The sequence below is a fragment of the Zootoca vivipara genome, chromosome 14 (assembly GCF_963506605.1).
Source record: "Zootoca vivipara chromosome 14, rZooViv1.1, whole genome shotgun sequence".
Classification (NCBI taxonomy): Eukaryota; Metazoa; Chordata; class Lepidosauria; order Squamata; family Lacertidae; genus Zootoca; species Zootoca vivipara.
This window is the reverse complement of record NC_083289.1, coordinates 45713151-45739699: the sequence shown is the minus strand read 5'-3', so window position 1 is coordinate 45739699 and position 26549 is coordinate 45713151. Positions and strand designations below refer to the sequence as shown.

Here is a 26549-nt window from a genome sequence, read left to right as displayed (position 1 = left end):
AAGAAACGCATTTTAAATATGAAATTTTGACAAGTTTAATATAATACATTTCCCCTGATATCTTCCGTTTTTACGCACGCTTCCCCCTAATAGATGCATTTGGGGTAAATGTTGCATTGCAAAAATTGGGATACGTGCAAATTTTGAAGGCTAGCTGTGTTTCGGTTTGCATGCTGCTTCAGAAAATGCGGACTGGGTAGATTCAGCTTTGAATGTACATAGAATCGGATTTCTCCTCGCTAAATGCAAGAGAAAACAGGCAGCGGAGAGGAAGAAGGTAGCTGGGGCCCTAGGACGCTGCCTTCTACCGAATCAGACGACTGGTTTGCAGAGGCTCACCAAGCTCACAGGTTTATGTTTTTCGCAGCCTTGGCTGAAGATGCTCAGGACTGAACCTATGACTTTTTGTGTGCAAAACAGGCCTGACCCTTGAGCTATGGCCCTTCATAAATGACCCCCATCCCCTCCCACAGCCAGGGCAGAGAGGAGCCGCAGGCTGTGACAGCGATGGCATCCTAACTGAGCCTTACAGACCAGCTCTCTCATACGTGCCAAGCTCCATCTGTGGGCAGGGAACAGAACACACAAATGAGAGTTGGTGAACTCTTAAGTGGGCGATTCCACTTCATACACCAGAGTCGACACCCATCAGAGAGGAAGGACCTTTTTCGGGCAGAGGGCCACGTTCCCACATGGGCAACCTTTTGCTCTATGGCTCTACCGCAAACGGGAGGAGGTTGTGGCGGAGAGAGCACTCACCTGAGTTTGCTCTTCAAGGCGGTCACCTCCCGCCCCATGGCCTCGTTGCTCTCGGTGGCTTCGTCCAGCTCCCGCTGCAGCTTCCTGCGGTTTGCATTGATGCGCTGGGACTCCTCCTCTGCCTCCTCCAGCTGCCTTTTCAGCTGCTTGACGCGAGAGCTGGCCTTGTCGGCCTAAAGGAAGACGGAAAGGCAAGGAGCCCAGAGTTGGTGGCGCCCCCAGCCAGCCTTTTGGCTGCTCAAGCTTTCCTGTGTACCTGAAGCCCTATTTACCTGAAGAAGCATCTCCACCCCTATCGGGAGTGTGAGGTTACAGGGAACCAGGCAGAGGGCCTTCTTGGTGGTGGCGCCCGCCTTGTGGAATGCCCTCCCGTCAGATGTCAAACAGATAAACAACTATATGACTTTCAGAAGACATCTGAAAGCAGCCTTGTATCAGGAAGTTTTTAAGGGTTGGTCTTTTACCGTGTTTTTTTATATTCTGCTGGAAGCTGCCCAAAGTGGCTGGGGCCACACAGTCAGATGGGTAGGGTACAAATAATAACATTATCATCATCACCATATTTACTGTAATGTAATGTGCACCTTTTTTGGGACAAATTACGTCATGAAAATTAGGGCGCATTTACACTCGCCAGAAAATACTGTTTTTTGGTTTCAGGGTTTAGAAAATTGAGATGCGCTTGGATTAATATAAAAGATGCAGGAGGGAAAGGTTAATTTATAAGGACCCACAAAGGGGAGGAGGGAAGTTCAGGAGATTCCTTGGAATCTTGTTTTTATAGTGGTTGTTGGATAATTGATTGTAAAATTTTAAAGCCTGAAAAACTAAATTTTCAAAATAAATAAATAAATTGAGATGTGCATGATGGCGCATTAGATCCGCAAAAATGTGGTATTGTTCCCTTTCAACTTTCCAGCAAATCCTTCAAACCAAGCCCTCTTCCCACACTGCCTTCTAGTTTGGCTTCTCAGCTAGCCCATGCCATCAACACACCTGGTCTTTGTACTGTTCTGCTTGCTTCCTTTCATCCTCAACCTGCAGCAGGACTTCCTTGAGCTTCTTGTCTTTCTGGCGGAGGGTCTTTGCTGCTGTTTGCTTTTCTCTGTGGAGCAACGGAATTGAACGGGAAGGTTAAAGGTACTAGTCCCCATGGAGGAAAGTTGTGGCTGGGAAGAGGGGAACTGAGCAGGATTCAAGGGCAGAAAATGCAGTTCTCTGTTAAAATCTTTTCAGCTTCCCTAAGGGATGAAATTGCTTTGGATTTCAGCTTGGACTGCGGAATATCGGTAACTGATTCTGCAAATGAGCCCTCCCAATGATGTCTAAAAGGAAAGGGGGAAAGGCACACCACAATTTGCACTCCTGCAGGAATATTTTTTAAAAATAAAAATAATAATAAATGGTGAAAAAAACCCACAAAGTTTGTTTATGTATATGTGCACACACATATATGGTAATGCACAAAGAATTTCTTTTTTAACCTTTTCGGATATATTTATAAAATCGTTCAAAAGTATTTCCCAGAAGTTCGTGTTGTTTAAAAGCACGCTGCTTATATTTGCATAGAACTGTTTCTTTTCAATTTCATGCAGACATTCACAAGCACACCTCCTGAGCAATAACAGATTATGACATATTTACGTCCAATTCCAGCACGCACCGCTCCTTTCAGCAACTTCCTGCTGGGAACTTTTGTCCCTCTACAATGGGGAAGGGGGAGCTTAGTTGTACCTAAGACTACAACTCCCCTCGTCCTGGACTATTGGGCCAAGCTGGCTGGGGCTGATGGGAGTTGGAGTCCAACGAACCTCAACTGCTTGTGTCCAAATCAAAATCCTCAGCCCGGAAACCTGTATTCTCCAGTATGTGGCTGAGCCTATTACTTTTGAGCATACGCTCTAGGGCGGGATTTGGGACGCAGAAGCATGTGGATACCCCCAGCTGCCAGTACCTGGATTCCTGTTCCAGCTGTTCTTCCAGCTGCCCAATCTTGGCTTCCAGGGCTGTGATCGTGGCCTTGAACTTGGATTTGACGGCTCCCTCCATCTCCTGCAGTTTGGACTTCAGCTCCTTGTTCTGCCTCTCCAGCTGCTGCCGGGCGCTTTCGTTCTTCTGCGCTGCGGTGCGCTCGGAGGTCAGCTCGTTGTTCAGCTGTTCTGACTGGAACCAATCGAAGGGACAGATCAATCAAAGTGGGGCGGGGAAAACAAGTCCGATTAGGGATGGCCAAGCCTGTCCTGTTCAGTTGCTCTCTGGCCCCGTCTGCACTAAACATTTGAAGCAGTATCACGCCACTTTAAGCAGCCATCAAAGAACCCTGGGAACTGTAGTTTGTTAAGGGTGCTGAGAGCCACTAGGAGACGCTCCCAGAGCTACAGTTCCCAAACTTCCCAGGGAAAAGTTACAGGTAGGTAGCCGTGTTGGTCTGAGTCAAAGCAAAAATAAAAAAATTCTTTCAGTAGCACCTTAAAGACCAACAAAGTTTTTATTTTGGTATGAGCTTTCGTGTGCATGCACACTTCCTCAGATACTCTTGAAACAGAAGTCAGACCCTTATGTATATACAGGGGGGTGGTGGGAATGGGTGATGGGCTGATGGGAGTGGTAAACCTGTAGATGGCTGTTAACGACTGCTGATGACTGCAATTGGTCCTGCGGGGGAAAAGCAAGGGCTGAGGCGCTAAAGAAAGCTTGATCATGCATAATGAGATAAGAATCCAATGTCTTTGTTCATCCCAGGTGGCTCCATGGTTTTAAGCTTGGTAATGAGTTCCAATTCAGCAACTTCTCTTTCCAGTCTGTTCCTGAAATTTTTCTGTAATAAAACAGCTGCTTTGAGATCTTGTATAGAATGTTCTGGGAGATTGAAGTGTTCTCCTACTGGTTTCTCTGTCTTGTTGTTCCTGATGTCAGATTTATGTCCATTTATCCTTTGGCGTAGGGTCTGAGAACCGTAACTCTGTGATGAGAATAAAGGGGACTCCTAACAACTCTCGGCACCCTTCAAAAAACTACATCTCCCAGGATTCTTAGAGGGGAAACCATGGCTGCTTTAAAGTAGTATGATTCAGCTTTAAATGTATAGTGCAGGTGAGAACTCGGTTTCCCATTTTCCCAATCTTTTGCTCCATTTCCAAAATCAGATTGCTTTCTCTTTTTTTCATAAGAGGCCGCATGAAATTTCTTAGCAATCTTTGCGTGCATTTCTCCAAACACACCTGCTTTTGCAAGCAAGGGAGCAAAACTGCATGCGTTTGGATAAGTGCACACACCAAAAGGCTTACAAATCTTCAGGGGGCCTCCCTTATATCATTAACCCCAGCTAGTGCGTGTACAGGCATCCCCTGGGAGATCACTGTGGGTTCGGTTCCAGACCGCTGCAATAAAGCAAACAATGCAATAAACCGAGTAACATAATTCTTTTGCTTTCCCTGTGCATAATCAAAGTTTGCGCTATACTAAAGCCTGTTAACCCAGGCCCCCCTTGGCTGCAGGGGCAGGAGGGGGGGGGAACCCAACTCCAACACAGCCCGCTCCGCTTCTGTGGCCAGAAGCAGGATGGCAGTGGAGGGCTACTTTCCCCTGGAAGTGGCCATGCTGCCTGCAGCTGCACCCATGTCCTCACAAGGAGCAGTATCTGTGGGGTGCAATAAAGCCAAGCGGAATAAAACAGGGTATGCCTGTATTGGATTTGAACTAGGTTTTATCTACATCGGGGGTCAGCAAACTTTTTCAGCAGGGGGCTGTTCCACTGTCCCTCGGACCTTGTGGGGGGCCGGACGATATTTTGAAAAGGGGAAAACAAATGAACGAATTCCCATGCCCCACAAATAACCCAGAGGTGCATTTTAAATAAAAGCACACATTCTACTCATGTAAAAACATGCTGATTCCCGGACCATCTGCAGGTCAGATTTAGAAGGCAGTTGGGCCGGATCCGGCCCCTGGGCCTTAGTTTGCCTATCCATGATCTACATAATCATTTTAACTGTCTATATGTTTGCAATATTCATATGTATGTTTTTTATTGAGATGTGAAATCACTTTTGAGAGGCTTCACAGGAAGCGGTTCACAAATTAATATATAATCTATAGACATTTGTTTTAAGACTTTTTTGGGTACTTTTTTTCACCGATCCGCACATATTTGTGCATGCTTTCCTATGGGCTTTATTATAGTGTGCATGCTTTTGGTTTGAGAAACGCATTGCAAAAAATTGGGGAGAAGCGTGGATTTTGAAGGATAGCTGCATTTTGGTTTAGGAAGTTGCTGAGTGGGGAATCTCTTCTATTTGTCATTTGAAGGAGCTGCGAATAGCAAGCGAAATTATTGCTAGTTTTTGCTTTACTTTTTTTGCAACTCCCATCCTCCTTACAGAAATCAAGGTGCCTGCAACGTACCTGCTGGACAGCCTTGCGGAAGCGGTCGCTCATAGCTTCCATGTTGCTCTGCTCCTCTTCCAGCTCCTCCTCCAGCTGGGAGATCCTTGCTTCAAGGCGCCGCTTATCATCCTGGAGGCTGGTCCTACAATCATACCGTGTCAAGGGCTGGTCAGAATCGGACGCCAGAGACAGCTCTGACTCCGAAGATAGGGGAATGCAGACACAGACAGAGCAGCCTCTAACAGAGGAAGAATTGGAGAATTTGCCCCCCTTCCTTCAACGTTCCCAGCAGCCGATTCAGAGGCAGGCAGCACAGTTGGGGGAAGAGTTGGACAGCTTTGAGATAGTAGCTAGGCAACCAGGAGGGAGGGAGCGTTTGGGAGACTCTTCATTCGAGAGCGGCAGGGAATTCCTTCCCTCCCCTCGAACTGAAAGGGTTAAGGAACAACGGAAGCACAGGGGAGGGAGAGCTGGTCATTGGTGCACTTCTTGCTGCGGAAGGGGAAGGGATTCAGAGTGAACAACTGATATCCTGATGGAGGGTGGCCCAATGCTGGAGAGGGTACTGTGTAAGGCACCTGTTTATACTTCTTGTTTGGACAAAATGGCAGCAGTGAGTGGAATTAGGCACGCAGTTCTAGTAGCCTCCGAATCCCGGCTGGGAACTCTTACCTCCCAGAAGCAGAACTTGCCAGCTCTTCAGCCAGATCGTCCTTCTCCTGCTCAGCTTGTTTCCGTGCCCGTTCCGCAGCTGCCAAATCCTGCCAAAGGAGGCAAAATTGAGCCCCTCACTCGACAAAGCAAACATGGCTACTCCAGATCCAAGGCTGGGTGGAAGTTAGATCTACTCATATACCTCTGGGAGATTTGCAGTAGATCGGCAAGAGTTTCCAACTTGCAAATAGCAACTAGCAATAGCAAGAACTAAAATAAGTTCTACCCATCTTAGATTAAAGGGTAAAGGGACCCCTGACCATTAGGTCCAGTCGCGGACGACTCTGGGGTTGCAGCACTCATCTCGCTTTATTGGTTGAGGGAGCCGGCGTACAGCTTCCGGGTCATGTGGCCAGCAAGACTAAGCCGCTTCTGGCGAACCAGAGCGGCACACAGAAATGCCATTTACTTTCCCACCGGAGTGGTACCTATTTATCTACTTGCGCTTTGACGTGTTTTCAAACTGCTAGGTTGGCAGGAGCTGGGACCGAGCAACAGGAGCTCACCACGTCGCGGGGATTCAAACCGCCGACCTTCTGATCAGCAAGCCCTAGGCTCTGTGGTTTAGACCACAGAGCCACCCGTGTCCCTTCCATCTCAGATTAGGTTGCTGAAAGAACACTTGGCGGGGGACAGAAACCAGGAGTGGCTTTTTATCTTGGTACAGGTCACAAATTCCCTGGCTGAACAAGTGCTCCCCTGTTCCTTAGAGCAGGAGAGGTCACACGTGTAACAATCATAGCTGCCAAGTTATCCCTTTTTTAAAGGGATTTTCCCTTATGCTGAATAGGCTTCCTCGTGAGAAAAGGGAAAACCTGGCAGCTATGGTAACAATTGGTTGACCTCATAATTTGGGTTTGTTTTTTTTAATGTGGTGAACTCTGGCTGAACGCATGAAACACAGTTCCTTGAGCCGCATCGAATGTTCTCTGCCCACTAGCTCAAGGGCCCGTCTACTAGTGGATGGCAGTGCTTAAACGTGTGCAACAAAGAGATCCAGCGCAACAGTTGTGTTAGTGGAAGTCTGCTGGTTCCTGTTGTGCAATTTGTTGCACAACCTTTCGGTAAGGCACTTGTGTTTTCCCTTGTGCAACAACCTTCCGCAAGTGCAAGGTTAAAGGGCCTTTAACTTAGCAGCGCTACACTGGATACACCCCATGTTTTGAGAGTATACCCTTAACTGTAGCCCTCGGGCAGACGCTGAGCTACGCCGTCCCCCGAGGGCTAGCCGGGATCCAGATTCTCCAATTTACCTCTTGAACCTGCATCAGCTCAGCCTCCAGATTTTTGGCTTTCTTCTCGTTTTCTCGGGCTGTTGCAAAGACTTCTTCCCGGGCAGCCCGGGCATCGTCCAGTTCACGCTGGAAGTCCTTCATCTGAGCCTGGGTGAGAAGAGACACTGAGTTAGGATGGAGCCTCATCTGCATTCAGGTTCAAATCTTTCTCCGCATCGCCCTCCACCTGATGGGATGTTTCAAGGGTCAAAGAAGAGTGTCTGAAGTTTAAGAAAAAGGTGACGAGGGCGTGGGAGGTGGGGCATGATAATGGTTTATAAAGGGATGTGCGGTGTTAATAGGGATCACACCGATCTATCCAGTTCCCTCAATTTCTGCAGAAATGTGCAATTTTTTAAAAAGTCCTCATGAGAATTCAGCATTTTGGATACGATTTCTTTTAAAATATGCATTTGTGTGCTATTTCCCCTCCAGATCTACACATTTTTTTGCAAAGGGGTCTAATATAACACTTTTTTAGCACAGTCGTACCTCGGATCCTGAACGCCTTGACTCTTGAACAAATCAGCTCCCAAACGGTTGAAACCCAGAAGTGAGTGTTCCGGTTTTTGAATGGTTTTTGGAAGCTGAGCGTCCGGCGTGGCTTCTGATTGCTACCAGAAGCCGCGCTTTGGTTTCCAAACGTTTTGGAAGTCAAACGGACTTCCGGAACGGATTCCGTTCGACTTCCAAGGAACGACTGTGTATTATTTCTACTAATATGTGCATTTTGATGCACACTTCATCCTAGCACATGCATTTGTGGCACACATTAATTACTTGGCTGAAGAACTGCATTGCAAAAATTTTTTGGTGAAATGAGAATTTCAAAGGGTGGCTGTGTTTCAGTCCATGCATCATTTCAGAAAGCAAGAATTAGACAGGCTCGATTTTAAAGGCGAACCGAACTGAATTTCTCCCCCATCTCACTAGGTTTGGAGGGCCCTTGGGCAAGACACCCTCCAGCCGCCCGCCCCCCCCCACCTCAGAGAATCTCTCCCTCCTCACTCCAGTGGATCTAGGAGGCTCTTGTCCTTTGGGCCCCTGGAAGATGCCCAACCCTCCTGGGTGAAGAAAGCAAGTGGGGTGCCCTGACCTGGAGCTTCCGCAGCTGCTTGATGGCTTCGTCCCGGGACTTGTTGGCAAAGTCCAGCTGGCCCTCCGTGTCCTTGATGTCCACCTCCAGTTTTTTCTTGGCGGCGGCGGCCAAGCCCCGTTGCTTGCGCTCGTCTTCCAGTTCCACTTCCATCTCGTGGAGCTAAGTAGCAGCAGGGAAGCAATTGGGAAAGTTTCAGACGTGCGCAGCGGGTTGGGCTAGATGACCCTCGGGGTCCCTTCCAACTCTGCAGTTCTACGATTCTGTGAAAGGCATTGCTCGGTGACTCGCGGCTAAATGTGTGGAAGGCTCGCAGCGCTTCCTCAAACGGTAAACACGCTGGGGGGGGGGGGGAAGCAGGGCAGTCTTTGACAAGGTCCTATTCTTTGACTACTTTTGGGGAATATCTATTTATTTAAGAGCTGGACAAGGGACAGGCGGTTGTGAGCGATTCGGTTTCCCCAAAAGGCCTTTGGGTTGGAGTTGCTGTCCAGCTAAGTTTGTTCGTTCATTCTTTCAAAGCATTTATAACATGCTCTTTTGCTGGAAAAGCTCAAAAACAGTTTACAGATCAAGAGAAAATAACATGGTACTTGCCCTCAGGTTTACATCCGAAAAAGGAGATGGCACAAAAGGAAACAAGTATGGGGAGGGAAGAGGAAACAAGCACAGACAGGGCCCAAATATCTTAATATTTAAGTGGCTTTTATAATGCTGAGCTTGGATGAAAACCATTTTTTTTAAAAAGCAGTTCACAGGAGCTGCAAAACTGCAGCCACCTGTTCGTTTTGCTGGTTAAATCCATGCCGCAAAACTATGTTGTCCTCCTCTGTCCACAAACACTTCCATATTGAGTTCTGCTCAATAGCTATCAGAAGCCATTCGTGTTCGGATATCTTCCTGCCATCAACTGGAGGAGGTGTGCTTAGGTATTGGATAGCCCAACGCCGAGATTCTATGCTGGTCTTCCTCAAGCTGGTGCCCTCCAGCTCTGGTCCAAAACAGCTGGAGGGGACCAGGTTGGGGGAAGGCTGTTCTAGAACACCCCTGGCCCTGTGGGGGAAAGTCTCCTTACTCTCTGCGGCTACGAGAAGATAGGAGGTAAAATGGAAGCTCATACCTGCTTCTGCAGCTGCCTCCTCTTCTCTTCGTTCTGCTCATCCCTGGCTTGCAGGTCTCTTTCGAACTGTCCTTTCAGTGCCTGCATGTTCACCTCCAGCCTCAGCTTTGCGTCCTCCGTCGCCTGGAGCTCGTCTTCCAGCTCCTCCAACTGGGTCTTCATCTCTTCCACCTGCTGCTCCAAGGCCCGTTTGGATTTCTCCAGGTCATGGACCTGTTCGGAGCGGGAGACAAAAAGGCAGCCCGAGTGACGAGAGAGGATCGAAGGGGGGGGGGGGAAATCACCAGCGTTGAATTAATAAATAAGGCAAAAGCAAAACCTGGAAATGCGATTGCTGGGCTCACTTGGAAAGTAAAGTCACTGCAATCTGATAATCAACTGGCAAATATACCGTACGCACGTGTGTTTTTACAAGATGCATGTAAACGTTTCAGGCAGATCAGGAGACCCTTCGAGGGAACTTACGTTCTTGCCGACGTCATCTTTGGAGCTCACGAGATCTTCCATCTCTGCTTTCAACAGCTTGTTGGTTCGCTCAAGTTCATCCTTTGCTTCCAGGGCCTCCTCCAGAGCCCGGGAGAGAGACAGAGCCTTCGTCTCCTTCTCCCGAGCTTCAGCCTCTGCGCGGTCTCTTTCTTCGGCATATTTGGAAGAGATGGTCTTCTCCTCTGCTAGCATCTGCCAATGAACAAGATGCTGGTGAGCTTTGGGTCTCAGCAAGAAGGCCATTGCTTCGAATCAGTGGCAAGAGGGGTTTCCAACAGCAAAACAGCTCAGAGAAGCTGACTGCTTAAGGGGTAATATAAAGAAGGAAATCATCATCAAAGCCCAAGCTGCACTGGACAGGAAGCAATAAAGGAAAGCTGCAAGGAGGAAGCATTTAATTAACATTGCAGAGGGGGGGGGGATTTCCTAAACAGGACATACTTGTTAAGTGAATAACATGGAAGGGTTTGTTGTCTTGGGAACAGGCATTGCTGGCTAAGATAGCACTATAGTAAGTGCTGTGCAAAACCTCAGTAAGCAATAAAGGAAACAAAAGCTGCGAGGAGGAAGCATTTAATTAACATTGCAGGGGTCCCTTTCCTAAACAGGACCCGTTTGTGAGTGAACAATATGGGAGGGATTTTGCCGTGGAGAAGGTTATTGCTGGATAAGGGGCACTCCAATGGCAACCCAATCCTTTTAATGTTTTGGTCACGCTTGGCACAGTAGACAACGTAGAAAGAGAGCATGCAGGGAACTGGACTCTTGCCTGGTCGAACTTCTTCTGCTTCTTCTCCAAGTTGGAGACCATCTGGCGCTGGTTGTCCAAGTCGACCACCAGGTCATCCAGCTCCTGCTGAAGCCGGTTCTTCGTTTTTTCCAGTTTGTCGTAGGAAGCTGCTTTCTCCTCGAACTGCTGCGTCAGGCCTTCGATTTCCTTCTGCAGCTTCTTCTTCCCTTCCTCCATGCCCTCGATGGTGCTGACGTACTCCTGGAGCTTCCGCTTGGAGTCGGAGAGCTGCAGTTTGGGGTTCAGAGAAAGGTAAGCCCTTGTGACACCCAGCGCCCCAACCAACGCAGGTGCAAGCACCTTCCCCATGAAGGTGCGTAATCAGCTGATCCAACAGTATTGTGGGAATGTAGAGATGGGTCCATGTACCCATCCAGCTCCCTCCTAGTGGCCCTTTGTTTGGGGTTTCTAACAAAGATGGGGAAGCTGTGGCTCTCCAGAAGTTGTTGGACTACAATTCCCATCATCCCTGATCACCATTATCCCTGAGAGCATGATAAAAGTCATGGATCCTGGGAGTTGTCATCAGGGGCGTACCTAGAGGTTAGGCAGTGGGCAACGTGAATGTGAGCCCAACCTTGCCTTGGGTTTTCTGGGCAGTGAGCCACAATATTTCAGTCTGGAAAATGGGAATTTTAAACAGCCTGCCTCACAGCGGGTGTGCATGGTAAGAAACCAAAGGGGTTCTGCTTTGCTTTTTAACACCCAAAGTGGATAAATTCAGTCGCAGTTATCAGTGATTGTCAGAACCTGCACGGTCAACGTTGAAATGTGCCTCTCCAGGTTCTGCTTCGCTTCCATCTCTTCCTCCAGCTGGTCCTGGATGCTGTTCTTTTCGTCCTCCATCTGGCGAAGCTTTGTAGACAAGTTGAGCTTCTGGCGGGTTTCCTCCTGGAGCAGCTCCTGGGGGGCGGCAAGAAAGCAGAAGCTTTTGCTGGTGAGTCTTCCCCAAGAACCTCCCTGAAAGTCTCAGTTCAGCGTGCGGTGGTACTTACCTGAGTGTCCTGCAGCTGAGATCCCAGAGTCGCCACATCCTTCGTCAGCTTGATGGTCTTGCCCTCTGCTTCATTCAGCAGCCCCGTCACGTTCTCAACCTCCACCTGGAAGGGAGAGGAAGAGCAAAACAAAGCAGCGCTTGGATTAGCATAATCCGCAGTCTTCTCACAGGAAATTAATAATAATAATAATCTCTCTCTCTCTCTCTCTCTCTCTCTATATATATATATATATATAAATGTATGCATTGCGCGCACAGAGGTCGCAGCCTTTCTCCGTAACCGCTGAACCGAATTGCATCAAATTAGGGCAAAGCGTGCCTTGCCCACCAGGGAGGGATCTGGTGTAAAAATTATTTCAAAAAACCACACCTTTCACACCTAAAATAATGATTAAACGCAAAAAAATGTGGCGCGCAAATTAGACACCACCAGCTGACGCTCTGAAGACTTCAGCAGCATCCAATAGAAAGGCAGATCGCGCTCTGTCACCAGCAGAATCTCTGAAGGGCGGCACCAAATAATGACATCATCAACCGAGCAACTGAAACCACCAAGGCGGCCATTACCAGACAACCCACAGGCCAAGGAATGGAGACACAGGGCGGAGGCCTCGGCTCGCATTTAAATACTAGCCCAAGCCAAAGCCGACAGACTAGGCATCGCCTCCCGGCGGCTGCATTAATAGACGCCTGGCAGCATTAGGCAGTCATTCATCATTTCCCCTAACACGCATTTCGGGGCACGGCAAGGGGTTTTTGCTTTTTAAATTAGCGGGTGTTGTGACACATGCAAGGCTCTGGTGGCCATTTTAAGTCCTCGGATATTTGCAGTGGCCAATCCCCCCCCCCCCCGGCCGATTTAAATGACAACCCCAAATAGAGAAATAAAACATCGCAAACAGCACAATAAAAAAAAACCCAACACCACATCCTACATTCAAAACACCTACTCCAAAATTAGAAAATCCAAATAACAAAATAAATAACAAAAAAACCCACCACAAAACCCACAACGCCCAAATCATACAATACCCACCCAAATAAATGACAACCCCAAAAACAAAATTAAACAATAATAACTTCTGCTTCTCATGTTCTTATTTTTTTAAAAAATTAATCTAAATATATAAAAATGTTCACGATGTGTGCGCAGGGGCCAATGTATGGAGATATAGGGGGGTGGGGCCAACACTCCCCAGGGACAACAGAGGGCTCAGACAAAAGTGCATGCTGGGAAATAGAACCCAGAACCTAACAGTTCCTTCCCCAAGGGTGGGGGCCAAGGTATGGAGATACGGGGGAGGAGCCAACACTCCCTGGGGACAACGGAGGGAAGGGTATCCTACCGAAACACAGGGATGAGCCGAGGGGGTGGAGGGAGGAGGGGCGGGATACGTCATGGATCGGGACAGGGTGGGGGGAATCACAGGGGTGACACAGGGCGTTGCCAGGCCAGCTAGTAATAATAATAAATTTGCTAGGCTCCTGCATCCTTTTTTATTTTTTAAAAAAACTGCAGAAATGAAAAAGGGTCACTGCATCGTTACCTGCAGCTTGTGGACTTTTTCGTTCAGCTCTGTCCGGACGCGCTCCCCGTCTGTAAACTTGGACTGCAGCTCCTGCAGCTGAACTTCCAGCTTCTTCTTCTTGTTCTCCACCTCCTGCTTGGCCTGGTTGAGCAACCGGACCTCGCTGCTCAGGTCGGCATTGTCCTTCTCCAGAGTCTGCTTGGTCTTGTCCAGGTTGGCTTTGGCCTGAAAGCACAGAGGACATTCGGCATTTACGTACGCAAGAAGGGACCCAGAGTTGACAAGTCTTCCAGCAGTGTGGCGGCCATTGTTCTCTTGTATACGTCAATTTCACCACCACTTGATCACACTTCTTTAATCTGAACTTTGACACACTGGGTCAGTGCGCCAGGAGTCTTGCAGGGGTCCCTTCAAACGCTACAATTCTATGATTCTATGATTTTTATTAATGTTTTGAAGACCCGCCCTATTCTTGTGACCAGGATTTGTTTTAAATACAGTCGTATCTTGGTTCTGGAAGGCATTGTGGCTCAAACGTTTTGGCTCCCAAACACCACAAACCCGGAAGTAAGTGTTCTGGTTTGCAAACGTTTTCTGGAAGCCGAATGTCTGACGTGGCTTCCGCAGCTTCTGCTTGAGTGCAGGAAGCTCCTGCAGCCAATCGGAAGCCACGCCTTGGTTTTCGAACGTTTTCAGAAGTCGAACAGACTTCCAGAATGGATACCGTTCAAGAACCAAGGTACGACTGTATTGTGTTTTAAATTGTTCAAACCTTCCTGGGGATTATATGGTGCAGAAAGGGTATGGAATACTATATCAGCATCAGCTTTTTATTATTTTTTACTATTTGACATCCAATATCATTAACTCTCACACCTGAGACAAAAATGTGCAGGGTAAGGTAAACTAAAGCATGCATAGATTATGTTGTTATCAAACCTGTGACCAGAAACGCTTAGGATTTATGTCTGCCTATTCGTTCTGCCTGTCCTGAATTTTGCAACATCCAGGCCACTTCTGCATTTAAAACACTACGCCCAGAATGCCTAGATTGTTGCGGGTGCTGAGAGTTGTTAGGAGACACACGCCCACACCCTTCACAGAACTACAATTCCCAGAGTTCCATGGGAAGAAGGGTTGATTGCTAAACCACTCTGGTATAAAGGGTGCTTTGACAGAGAGAAATTGCTGGGGGGTGGTGTGGGATGGGGAAGGGGGTGAGACGTCACTGGAAAAAGGACCGTTACCTGCCTGCTACACCTCGGCACTCCTGGTGGCAGTGGGAGCCGCGGGGAGGTGGGGGATGGAAGGGGTGGACAGAAGGAGCAAAGGAGGAATATAATTGAAAAAGATTGAAATATGATTTCTTTAAAGTGATATTGGGGTTGAATATGATAGAGGAAAAATTGCTAAAGAAGGAGGGGGAAATGAAAATCAGTAGGGGGGGAGGGGAAGTCCAGACGACAATGTTTAGTAAAAAGGATATGAGAATATAGCTTTTATTATTATTGTTGTTTTATAGGTATGTGTTTTTTTGTTTTTGTTTTTTTCTTGTTGTTTTTTTTTCCTTTTTTTGTATGTCTGTTTTAGTTGTTGCTTATTGTGTGTCTATCACAAAATGAATAAAAATTATTTTGGGGAAAAAATAAAAGGGTGCTTTGAAATGCACAACATGAGTGTGGCCTCCATTGCATTGGGTGGCCCCGAATTCGTAGGAGTCCCAGCAGTTCGCAAATTCTGGCTCTGAAAGGGCACAGCCGCCCCCCAAAGCAATGCCCTGGCATTTGTTTATTCGCCCGCTGGCTTGTTACCCGTTTGAATTGTTCCAGCTGTTCCGTGAGCTCTTCCACAGCCTGCGTGTGCTTCTGCCTCATCTCCTGGACCTGAGCCTCGTGGGTGCGGGTCTCCTCATCCAGAGCTCTCTTCAAGATGGTGACCTCCTGCTCACGCTTTGCTCTGAAAACAACAGCACAGGCGTGGTTTTTTTTGGGGGGGGGGTCCTTGTGTTCGTCTTTTGCCATCCCAAACCACATTATTTGGGGATACAGCCAGCTCTGCCGTCGCCACCAGGCTGGGAGGGTTGCAAATGCACTCCAGGAAATTTAAAGAGGATTTGAAGTGCTCTTGCGCCCTACTGCAAGAAGAACCATACGCGGCCCTCAAGTCCTTTCTATGTGGCCCTCGGAACCTCCCCCTGGCTACACACGTCGCTGGCCTCACTTTGCACCTAGAATGGTGAGTCATTTCGGACTCACAGCTGTCCATGGAGGTCAATTCTGTATCCCGGGCAGCTGTCTACCAGCTCCATCTGGTACGCAGGCTGAGACCCTGCCTGCCTGCAGACTGCCTCACCAGAGTAGTGCATGCTCTGGTTATCTCCAGCTTGGACTGTTGCAACACGCTCTACGTGGGGCTACTTTTGAAGGTGACCCGGAAACTACAACTAATCCAGAAAGTGGCAGCTAGACTGGTGATTGGGAGTGGCCGCCGTCGAGACCATATAACAACTGGTCCTGAGAGACCTACATTGGCTCCCAGTACGTTTCCGAGCACAATATACAAAGTGTTGGTGCTGACCTTTAAAGCCCTAAACAGCCTTGGCCCTGTATACCTGAAGGAGCATCTCCACCCCCATCGTTCAGCCCGGACACCGAGGTCCACCTCCGAGGGCGTTCTGGCGGTCCCCTCCCTGTGAGAAGTGAGGTTCCAGGGAACCAGGCAGAGGGCCTTCTCGGTGGTGGCGCCCTTCCATCAGATGTCAAGGAAATAAACAACTACCTGACTTTTAGAAGACACCTGAAGGCAGCCCTGTTTGATATTTTTTTGTGTTTTTAATATTCTGTTGGGAGCCGCCCAGAGTGGCTGGAGAAACCCGCCAGATGGGCGGAGTATAGATAATATATGATTATGATTAGCTGGCAGAAGGCAGACTGAACTTGGCGGGACAGCACCCCAGTTGCCCTGTCATGCACCAGCCTCCCCCACATGGATGGTGTCCACTTTCCGCTCCTCTCCCGCCCGAACCTGAGCTCCTGCTGGGTGGCAGTGCTGTCCAGGGTGTCTTCCAGCTCTGTCTTGAGAGCCTCCAGCTCCTCGCCCAAGTCCCGCTTCTGCTTCTCAGCTTTGTTCCTTGCGGCTCGCTCGGAATCCAGGTCCTCCTGGAGGTCGGAGATGTGCCCTTCCAGCTCGCGGATTTTCTTCAGGGCGTTGTTTTTCTGGCCCGTTTCGTCTTCAAGCCTGGGAGGATAGGATTTTTAGAAGACTTTTTCAAAACAAAAAAATTAAAGGAACCAACTTACTTAGCGGTAGATATAGTTTGTCATTAAGGCACAGATTGCTCAATCCGGTCACTACAAACTCCCCCCTCCCCATGTGTCTCCCAGAACCAAAAGAGGCATGAAAAGGGCAGAGAAGAGGTTGGCAATGTGCAGGCCCAGTCTCCAATTGCTGGGGGGGGGGGTTTGAGCGTGGAGGGGAGGGAACAGGTAGCTGTGGGGAGGCAGGGACTTTCAGTCTCGGCAACTGACTAATGGGGTAAGACCTACCAGAGATGAGTTGCTGTGCTCATTAGGCCCGACACTCCTGTACAGAACATGTTTTTGCTAATACAGTGGCACCTTGGTTCTCAAATGCCTTGGTACTCAAACAACTTGGAACCCAAACACTGCAAAACTGGAAGTAAGTGTTCCAGTTTGCGAACTTTTTTCGGAAGCTGAATGTGCTCCATTTTGAGTGTTATGCATCCGATTTGAGTGTTACGCTGTAGTATGTCTGTTTTTGTTATTTATTTTGCGTTTTGGTTTTTGCGGCTCTTTTTGTTTTGTTTTTTGTGACTGTGTGGAACCCAGTTCAGCTACTGATTGAATGAATGTGTGACTGCAGTACATTGTTTATTGTTTTCATTTTATGGATCAATGGTCTCGTTAGATAGTAAAATTCATGTTAAATTGCTGTTTTAGGGGTTGTTTTCAAAAGTCTGGAACGGATGAATCCATTTTGCATTACTTTGTATGGGAAAGCGCGGCTTGGTTTTGGAACGCTTTGGTTTTGGAAGGGATTTCCGGAAGGGACTTCCGGAAGGAATTAAGTTTGAGAACCAAGGTACCACTGTAAAGAGTTAACTCCAACTTGCACGGTGTGGTTTACTGTTGGCTTGCTCCTGACAATGTGGCCTTCGGGAAGAATAAAAGATTTCCCACCCCAGGTTTAACCACAGACACCAGTGGTCTATCTTGGGACTTTCTAGGTACAAAGGAGATGCTCCGCTACCCCTGTGCTATTGCAGGAGTGTGAATCACACTCCTGGGGGCTCATTTTGGCTTTCCCCAGGAGGGCAACAGAAGCATGCAGTGGTTTCCGCAGATAGGATAGTGTGTCCCACCAGCAACACTGCCAACCCTTTAGCAAATCCTTTGTCATGCAACCACAGTCCGAAATTACCAGCCATCAGCTGGGGTGCCTCAGGGACTTGTCCCCACCTGGCCAGGGCTGCCTGGAGCTCCTCTTCCTTTTTGGCCAGCTGCAACTTCAGCTCTGCAATCTGGGCTTGGAGGTCGGCAATCTGCTCGTGGAGGTCGCTCGAGTCGCCCTCCAGCTTCCTTTTCATCTTCTCCAGTTCTTGCCGGCACTTCTCTTCTTTCTTCAGGCGGACTTCCAGTTCCGAGATCATGGACTCGTGCTTGTTCTTCAGCTTGGTCAGGTTCTTGGCTTTCTCCTCCTCTTCTGCAAGGTTGGTGGTCAAGTCGCTTATCCTCTCCTCGAGAAGTTTCCTTTCCTATGGAGAAGAAGAGAGGGAGGCACACAAAAAAACCAACAATCTGGAATTGCATTTAGTTTGCATGAACTTACTAAGGAAAAAAAAACTGGCTTTGCTAAATGTGCCGCATATAATACTCGTTCTGCATTTGTGAGACACTGTGGAACTCGTTGCCTATTAACATCAGGTAGCCACTTCTGCTGTATTCTTTCAGCACCTGCTTGAAACCATTTTGTTTAGGCAAGTCTATCCAGACATGGATGCCTCTATCCAGCCATTAGTCCTTTATTTAAGATATTGCCTTCATCGCAAGATCCCAGGGTGGGTTGCAGCCAGAGATATCGCACAATATTAAAAACCCCATTTCAGTCAAACTAAATAACATTGTGTCAGACAGCAGGGGTGCGCTCACAGAAACGACACGCAAATCTTAATCGTCAAAGGCCAAAGAGGAGCTTCTTCAGCAAAGGGAGGGAACTATGGGCGGTATTCAACGAATCTGTACTTCTGGCTGTGCGACAGAACATCACCGCCTTCTCCTCCCCTAAATCTTCTCTCAAAGGTTGTGGGGGGGGGAACCGTCTACAAATTTAGGAGGTGCACAGTGAGGGGAAGTACTGCTGGGGGCAGCCCAGAGTGCTTGCACTTCTTTGTATTGAAGGTGTCTGGCGAGCCTCTGCGGGGAGGGAGTTCCACATTTTGGGAGCTGCCACAGAGAATGCCCTCTCCCAGTCTGCCAGCCCCCATGTTTCTGTGCCTGGCAGAACCACCAAGAGGGCACCCTCGGGTGCTGAGAGGGGTTGCTTAGGATTTCCCTGACTGCTACCTTTGCACTGGCTCTGAAGAACAGGGCATGGTTTGCTCAGCAGCACGGACCTTTGTGAGTTTGTTGTTCTGATCGTCCATCACCAAGATGTCGTCTTCCATCTTTTTGATCTTGGCCTCCGCAGTTACTTTCTCCAGCTGCAGCTTCTGTCTGGCGGCTTCCTCTTCTTCCAGCTGATCCTCTAGTTCCTTTTGGGGGGTTCATGGGAGGTGGAAGGTTAAAAAAAAGGGGGGATGTGAAGTTTATTTATTCATTTGCTTCTTCAGATATTTTAAGCACCATCTGTTATGCAAGCATTTGAACTGTATAGCAATTGGGGCTGGATTAAGACCTTTGCATTGAAAATAGTATGGTGCCCCCCTCAATGTGTAATCCTCTCTCTCTCTCTCTCTCTCTCTCTATATATATATATATATATGGTGAGTCTTTTAAAAGAGGCCCCGTGGAACATGTGTACTCTGTATCCACAGGGCCTCTTTTAAAGGACTCACCGTGTGTGTGTGTGTGTTCAAAATGACACAAAACCTACGTGTAGGCTGAAATTAAAAGTAGCTTCTTTCTAGATTCCCTAGATGACTACAGTGGTGCCTTGCAAGACGAATTTAATTCGTTCTGTGAGTCAATTCGTTTTGCGAAAAATTTGTCTTGCGAATCCCATAGGAATGCATTGAATTTTTTTTAAAAAAAATGGCCCATAGGAACGCATTAATTGAATTTCAATGCATTTCTATGGGAAACCGCAATTCGCTAGACAAATTTTTCACAAAATGAATTCGTCTTGCGAGGCAACCTCCGATTGCAAAACCCATTTGTCTAGCGAAAAATTCGTCTAGCAGGGCATTTGTCTAGCGAGGTACCACTGTACTTTGATGGGTTGGGTTTTTATTTGAAATATCAAAGTCTTTTTATAATTTTTTTTTTTCGTTTGTCCCTGCTTTACTAGAGCTTAGTCTGCCTGTTGGGTCATCCAGTGCTGAAAGTACTATCATAAACTCCAACACACACACACAATATATATACAAACAGAATTAGAATCCAGCCCAGTTAGTAGTTGTCCAATCAAGGACTTGGCACAGCGTTGAGGGGAAAGCAAGCTTCTAGCCCTCATTGGTGTGAAAATAAATTTGTAAGTGTACCTTCACTGTATGCAGAAGGGACTCTCTCAGAGCCACCCTCCCACTCAGTGGGTAGAGAGCATGAGACTCTTAATCTCAAGGTTGTGGCTTTCAGCCCCACTTTGGGCAAAAAGACTCCTGCGTCAGAGGGGGTTGGACTAGGTGACCCTCGTGTTCCCTTCCAATGCTACAATTCATCCATTCTGAGTTTCTACATCTCTCCCTTCCTTGCCTCTCAGCAGCCCACTCTTCCTCTCCATTCTCCAGCCAAGCCCATTTCTTTGGAGCAATGCTTTTAAGTCTCCCTCTGATCTCCCAGCATAAGAACCCAGTGGCGGTGTAATGGTTAAGAGTGCCAGACTAGGATCTGGGAGAGACCAGGGTTCAAATCCCTGCTCAATCCGGTCACTACAAACTCACCCCTCCCCACATGTCTCCCAGAACCAGAAGAGGCGTGAAAAGGGCAGAGGTTGGCAATGAGCAGGCCCAGTCTCCAATTGCATGGGGGGGGGGAACGTGGAGAGGAGGGGACTTAGGTAGCTGTGGAGAGGCTGCCTCTCAACCTAACCTTCCTCACAGGGTTGTTGTGGGGGATTAAATAAGAAGAGGAGGTCCATGTATACCAACTCTTGAGCTCCTTGGAAAGGGGAAAAGGTGTGATATAAATAAATATATAAATGATGATGATAATAAATTTAAAGCTCGGGTACCAGCATTTGCTGCTGCATCTTCTTCTTCTCGGCCTGCAGCTGCTGCCCGCGTTCTTCCTCCTCCTCGATCCTGGCCTCCATCTCATGGAGAATCTCCTCCAGCTCCTGCTTCTTGGCAGCCAGCCGGATACGCATCTCCTCTGCTTCTGCGTAGAGCTCCGTCTCGGCTTGGAGCTGCTCCTGAAGTTGGTTCTTTTCTTCAGACAGCTGGCAAAGGACAACAGCAAATGTTAAAATTCGGGGAAAGTGGTTTTACTTACCCGAGGGCAAACTCGTTTGATCCCAAACTGGCAGTCATGCACCCAGCGCTGCTCAGGAATTCGAAGGGGAAGAAAAATTATGGGGAGTTTTGAAATAAGTGGTTAAAATCAGAGCAGTTTTTAAAGCCTCAGGCCACTATCGTGCTTCAAAATGGCTATCCAGGAATAGCCAAAAATGGTTCCTTGATCTCAGAAACCATCACAAACAATTGGGCTGAAATCAGGGCAGGTGTGAAAGGTTCAATTCATCGTCTTGATTAGAACATCTGCTTGAATTTGCCTGTCCTGGAGTAGCACTAGTTCTGGGCACCACAATTTAAGAAGGATATTGATAAGCTGGAATGGGTGCAGAGGAGGGAGGCCAAGAAAATCAAAGATCTGCAAACCAAGCTTTATGATGGACAGCCTAGGAAGTCGGGTTTGTTTAGCGTGGATAAGAGGAGACAGAGCAGGTATGTCAGCCATCTTCAAATATCTAAAGGGCTGTCACAAGGAAGATGGAGCAAGCTTGTTTTCTCCTGCTCTGGAGGGTAGGATCAGAACCAGCGACTTCCAGTTACAAGAAAGGAGATTCTGACTAAATATCTGGAACAGGCATCCCCAAACTTCGGCCCTCCAGATGTTTTGGACTACAATTCCCACTTTCCCGACCACTGGTCCTGTTAGCTCAGGATCATGGAAGTTGTAGGCCAAAACATCTGGAGGGCCTCAGTTTGGGGATGCCTGATCTGGAAGAACTTTATGATGGTAGGGGCTGTTTGACAGTGGCATTGTCTCCCTCGGGAGGTGGTGGGCTCTCCTTCCCTGGAGGCTTTTAATTTTTTTTTTTTAAATACATTTTATTCCAATTTTCCAAATTCAACAAATTAACAAAACCAATCTTTTATACAAAATCTTATATTCACAACTTTTACCTTGCTCCGCCGAGCTATGACTTCCCCCCCTCCCTTCATGCGGGTTTCTTATTAATTCCTTTTTTTTGCAGTTCCTTTTTTAACATATTGGTCAATTCGTAAAGTTTATTTTAATCCTGCGAGAGTTTTTAATGATCTACAGTTTTTCTCCATATAGTCCACATATTTACTCCAGTCCTTTTGAAACCTTGTCTCCCCCTGGTCACGAATCTTGCATGTCAATCTAGCAAGTTCAGCATAGTCCATCATTTTTATCTGCCACTCCACAATTGTAGGTAATTCCTGTAATTTCCATTTTTGGGCTAACAAAGTCCTAGCCGCGGTTGTTGCATACATAAACAGTGTTTGATCTTCTTTTCTAATCTCTCCTCCTATTATTCCTAACAAAAATGCTTCTGGTTTTTTTGGAAAGGTATATCTAAACATCTTTTTCAATTCATTATATAAACTTTCCCAAAATCTTTTAACTTTTTCGCATGTCCACCACATATGATAAAATTCACCATCTTTCTCTTTACATTTCCAGCAACTTTTATCACTCATTCTATACATTTTAGCTAACTTAACTGGAGTTAAATACCATCTGTACATCATCTTATATACATTTTCTTTCAAGGCAGTACATGCTGTAAATCTTAAAGTTTGATTCCATAGTTTCAACCACGCATCATATTCAATATTATGCCCCAAATCTTTTGCCCATTTAATCATCACTTCTTTTGTCAACTCATCTTTTGTATACCACTCCAACAACAGATCATACATCTTTGCCAAAAGCTTTGTTTTGCCTTCTAGCACTTCTATTTGAAATTTGGATCTTTTATCCTCAAAACCTATTTTTCTATCTTCTTTAAGCACATCATTTATTTGATGGTATTCTATCCATCCTGTTAACACTCCTTTAATGTCCTCAAAAGGTTTTAAACTCCATCCTTTTTCAGTTTTCGTCAAGATTTCCTCATACGTGGCCCGCCTCTTTTCCATATTTACTTTCTTAACTGTTAATATCTCTGCTGGTGAGACCCACCAGGGTGTTTTAGTCTCTAACAGCCTTTTATTTCTTTCCCACACCTCGTACAGAGATCTTCTTATCACATGATTCGTAAACCCGGTATGTGATTTCTTTTTATCATAACATAAATATGCATGCCATCCAAATCTATTGTTAAAACCTTCCAAATCTAACAAGTCCGTATTCTCTAGAGTTATCCATTCTTTTATCCAACAGATACAGGACGCTTCATAATAAAGCCTCAAGTCTGGCAGGGCGAATCCACCTCTTTCTTTCTTATCTACCAAAATCTTATGTTTTATTCTAGGTTTTCTCCCCTGCCAGACAAATCTTGATAAAATCTTTTGCCACTCTTGGAATTGCCTCGTACCTTTAACCACAGGTATAGTTTGAAATAGGAATAACATCTTAGGTAATACATTCATCTTTATTGTTGCAATTCTTCCTAAGAATGACATTTTCATATTAGTCCATCTTTCCAGGTCTTTCTTTATTTCCTTCCATACTTGTTCGTAATTATCACTGTAAAGATTAATATTCTTTGCTGTCATCCATATTCCCAAATATTTTACCTTTTTAGCCACGTCGAGTCCATGTTTTAACTGTAATTCCTGTTTTTCTTCTTTCGTCATATTCATTGCCATAACCTTGGTTTTTTGTCTATTTAATTTGAATCCTGCCAATTGACCAAATTTCTCCATTACTTCTATAGCTTCTGCAACACTTTCCTTTGGATTTTCCAATGTTAAAACTAAATCATCTGCGAAGGCTTTCACTTTAAATTGCTTTGCACCTACCTTAATACCTCTAATTGTAGATAGGTCTCTTAATCTGATCAATAATATTTCCAGGACCATGATGAACAATAACGGTGATAAAGGGCAACCCTGTCTAGTTCTCCCTGGAGGCTTTTAAGCAGAGGTTGGATGGATGCTTTGGCTGAGATTCCTGCATTGTAGGGGGTTGGACTAGATGACACTCGGGGTCCCTGCCAACACTATTATTATGCGAGCACCTTGTTGGTATGTTAGCCATCTTCCAATATATATGCACACTAATCTTCTAGCTTAACACAGCAAGAAGAGTGAGACATCGTAGTTCTAATCTACTATTTATTTACACACTATGTACAGACAAAAGCATAATGGCATCCGTTCTCCCCAGCTCCAAGAGAACAAACAGAACAAGTGAAAGTGAAAGTACATTAGGTAAAGGTAAAGGTACCCCTGACCATTAGGTCCAGTCGCAGACGACTCTGGGGTTGCGGCGCTCATCTCGTTCTATAGGCCGAGGGAGCCGGCGTTTGTCCGCAGACAGCTTCCGGGTCATGTGGCCAACATGACTAAGCCCTTTTTGGCAAACCAGAGCAGCGCACGGAAATGCTGTTTACCTTCCTGCCGGAGCAGTACCTGTTTATCTACTTGCACTTTGACGTTCAAGGCACCCTGCAAACTCACCTGGCTGTGCTTTTGTTCCAGTTCTTTCAATTCACTCTCGGCCTTGATCTGCCTTTCCTTCACCGACTTGAGCTCTTCATCTTTCGCCTGCATCTCTTCCTCTTGGCGGGTGACCTGTAGCAGCGGCTTCACCTGAAAGCCGAGAATTTCTATGGTTACTTCAGGAAACACCCTGCCTGACCCCTCCACACACACACCCAAAAAGGAACATAGCCTGCCTTTCCTAGCCTCCCCCACAGGGAACCTTTCAAGGAGAGCAGGCTGGGAGCTATAGTTCCCCAGAGAGCAGCCTTTTGGAGGAAGGCTGTTCTAGGGCACCTGGCCAGGGCAGCCCCAGGAAGGGGCAGCTGAGGAAGGCACCTACTTTGGTGAAGAGTCTCCACCACTGCCAGTTTCTCAGCTTCAGGTAGGCAGCGCAATTCCTTTGGATGACCTTCATAGCGGTTAACTGCTGCTGCCTCTTGGCAAAGGCCCTGATCAGAAAGAGAAATATACAGTCAAACCTCAGTTTTCGAACTCATCCATTGACATACATAGTCTGCCCTGGAGCAGCAGCTGAAGTGGGAGGAGCCTGGTAGTTTTGCAGACTCTCCCTTCTGACAATGCTGTGCTCCATGCAGACTGGCTTGCTTGCATAATAAGAATAATAATAATTTATTATTTATACCCTAGCCACTCTGGATGGCTTCCAACAGAAGAAGAAAAACAGCATGAGCTGTTCAAAAGCTCTCTGTCCTTTTGGCAGGCCCATTACACAGGGGATCTGGTCCAGCAAAATCACACCACTTGTAGGAGTGACCATGCTTGATGCTTCTGATTCCGCACCTCCCACCCATCTTAAGCTCCCCCCCTTTTTGGGGGGTGCTCATTGGGAAACAACCGTACTTTCTTGCCAGGTAGCCTCGGGATTGAGCCTGGAAAGTAATGATGACGTCTGTGATCTTCAGGTCCCTCTCCTCCTCCAAATGAGCCAAGACGCCCGTTCTGAAGAAGATCTTGCTCTGCCCGATCCTGTACAGGTTGGGGTCAAGTTCCAAGGCTTTGATCTATAGGGGTGGGAGGAGACACCAACTTGTAGTGTTCGATAAAAACCAGATACAGTATACGCTAACCCTCCGTGTAAGCTTTGTGCAAGCGAATTGGGACAAATGCTCAATAAACGGATCATCTGGTGGAGCCTGCAGTGTGTGTGTGTTTTAAATGGCATGTATTTATTTCTACAGCATTAGAGCAAAACTGTATAAATGAATTCTGGAATACGGGGTGTATTTAAAAGATACATCCCAAAACACAGAGTTGGTCTGGAGTAATTTCGTTGTTCCCGCAAGGGGACAATGACAATAAAGATATCTTATGAGTGGAGAAAATAAAACATCTTAAGGGAAACCCTGGAAAGCAGAGAAAAAGAAGGAAGAAAACTAAGGAGAAGAGGTGAAAAGAAGTCTGGTCATGTTGGAATGTGGAAGAGGAAAGTAACAGAAAACAAGAGTCAGGCAAACAGTGCAAAGAGGGACATATAGCAAAGGGTGAAAAGGCTTTGCTCACCATAAGTATACATGCTTGCTTTCCATCCATAAATCCTTTCGGAATGGCATTTGCAGCAAGAATTTCATAGCTATGGGCAAAGCATATTGAAAATAGCATTGAATTCTGCAACATCTGAATATAGGCGTGATCCAAATCATATCAATCCTTGGGTAAGTAACACGTGCCATCGAATAAAATGTATAGTCTCTCTCACTTCTGAGTTACAATTTATCCATGAATCTATTAATGTCCATATTTTGATATTTATTTATTTATTTATCTATTGGCACATTTTTTGGGAAGAATACCTACTAATTGACTTCTTCCATCAGTTTGTGATTTATCAAAGTTGGGTTTTGCAACTCCATTCATATATCCAGCCAATATAAGAGGAATACAGATTAAGTAAAAAGTTAATCAAAGTATATTAGACAAAAATGGGTAAATTGGGGGGAAAGCATACTAAAATGCTGATGAAAAATCTAATAAAATAAAAAAAGTAAAAACGTGGAGAACTGAAGACTGGGAAAAGGAGAAATTGAGGGAAACAAAAACTGATGGATTTGCCTGTTACTATTTAAACCCTTCGATAACAATCCTGAGCTCCGATCCACGGAGCAAACTGATAGCAACAGTGCTCTTGCACAATTCCCATTCCTTTCAAAAGAGATGATCTTGGTGAATTGGAGCCAGTTTCATTTCGAGACTGTTCATACTCCTGTAGCTTTGCAATGCTACAGGAAGCCTAGCTATTTGCTCCTGCTCAGGACCATTTAATTGCTCATCTTCTAACATTGTGTATGCCATCAAATGCCAACAGT

At 46.6% G+C, this 26549-nt stretch overlaps 1 protein-coding gene across 3 annotated transcripts in view; it reads right to left on the bottom strand.

The window, feature by feature from the left end:
* Nucleotides 1–26549, bottom strand: part of MYH11 (myosin heavy chain 11) — an 82661-nt gene that overhangs the window by 4390 nt on the left and 51722 nt on the right. For all 3 annotated transcript variants that reach the window (XM_035132124.2, XM_035132125.2, XM_035132126.2), the window contains 22 exons: nucleotides 25747–25816; nucleotides 25087–25247; nucleotides 24566–24674; nucleotides 24202–24333; nucleotides 20559–20765; nucleotides 18784–18921; nucleotides 17630–17925; nucleotides 16176–16388; nucleotides 14963–15107; nucleotides 13170–13376; nucleotides 11621–11725; nucleotides 11376–11528; nucleotides 10605–10853; nucleotides 9815–10027; nucleotides 9350–9562; nucleotides 8230–8391; nucleotides 7113–7241; nucleotides 5818–5906; nucleotides 5164–5287; nucleotides 2714–2922; nucleotides 1756–1864; nucleotides 760–932 (listed from right to left, as the gene is read on the bottom strand). In XM_035132124.2, the coding sequence (XP_034988015.1) occupies nucleotides 760–932; nucleotides 1756–1864; nucleotides 2714–2922; nucleotides 5164–5287; nucleotides 5818–5906; nucleotides 7113–7241; nucleotides 8230–8391; nucleotides 9350–9562; nucleotides 9815–10027; nucleotides 10605–10853; nucleotides 11376–11528; nucleotides 11621–11725; nucleotides 13170–13376; nucleotides 14963–15107; nucleotides 16176–16388; nucleotides 17630–17925; nucleotides 18784–18921; nucleotides 20559–20765; nucleotides 24202–24333; nucleotides 24566–24674; nucleotides 25087–25247; nucleotides 25747–25816 (3606 nt within the window). The remainder of the gene's footprint in view (nucleotides 1–759; nucleotides 933–1755; nucleotides 1865–2713; nucleotides 2923–5163; nucleotides 5288–5817; nucleotides 5907–7112; nucleotides 7242–8229; nucleotides 8392–9349; nucleotides 9563–9814; nucleotides 10028–10604; nucleotides 10854–11375; nucleotides 11529–11620; nucleotides 11726–13169; nucleotides 13377–14962; nucleotides 15108–16175; nucleotides 16389–17629; nucleotides 17926–18783; nucleotides 18922–20558; nucleotides 20766–24201; nucleotides 24334–24565; nucleotides 24675–25086; nucleotides 25248–25746; nucleotides 25817–26549) is intronic.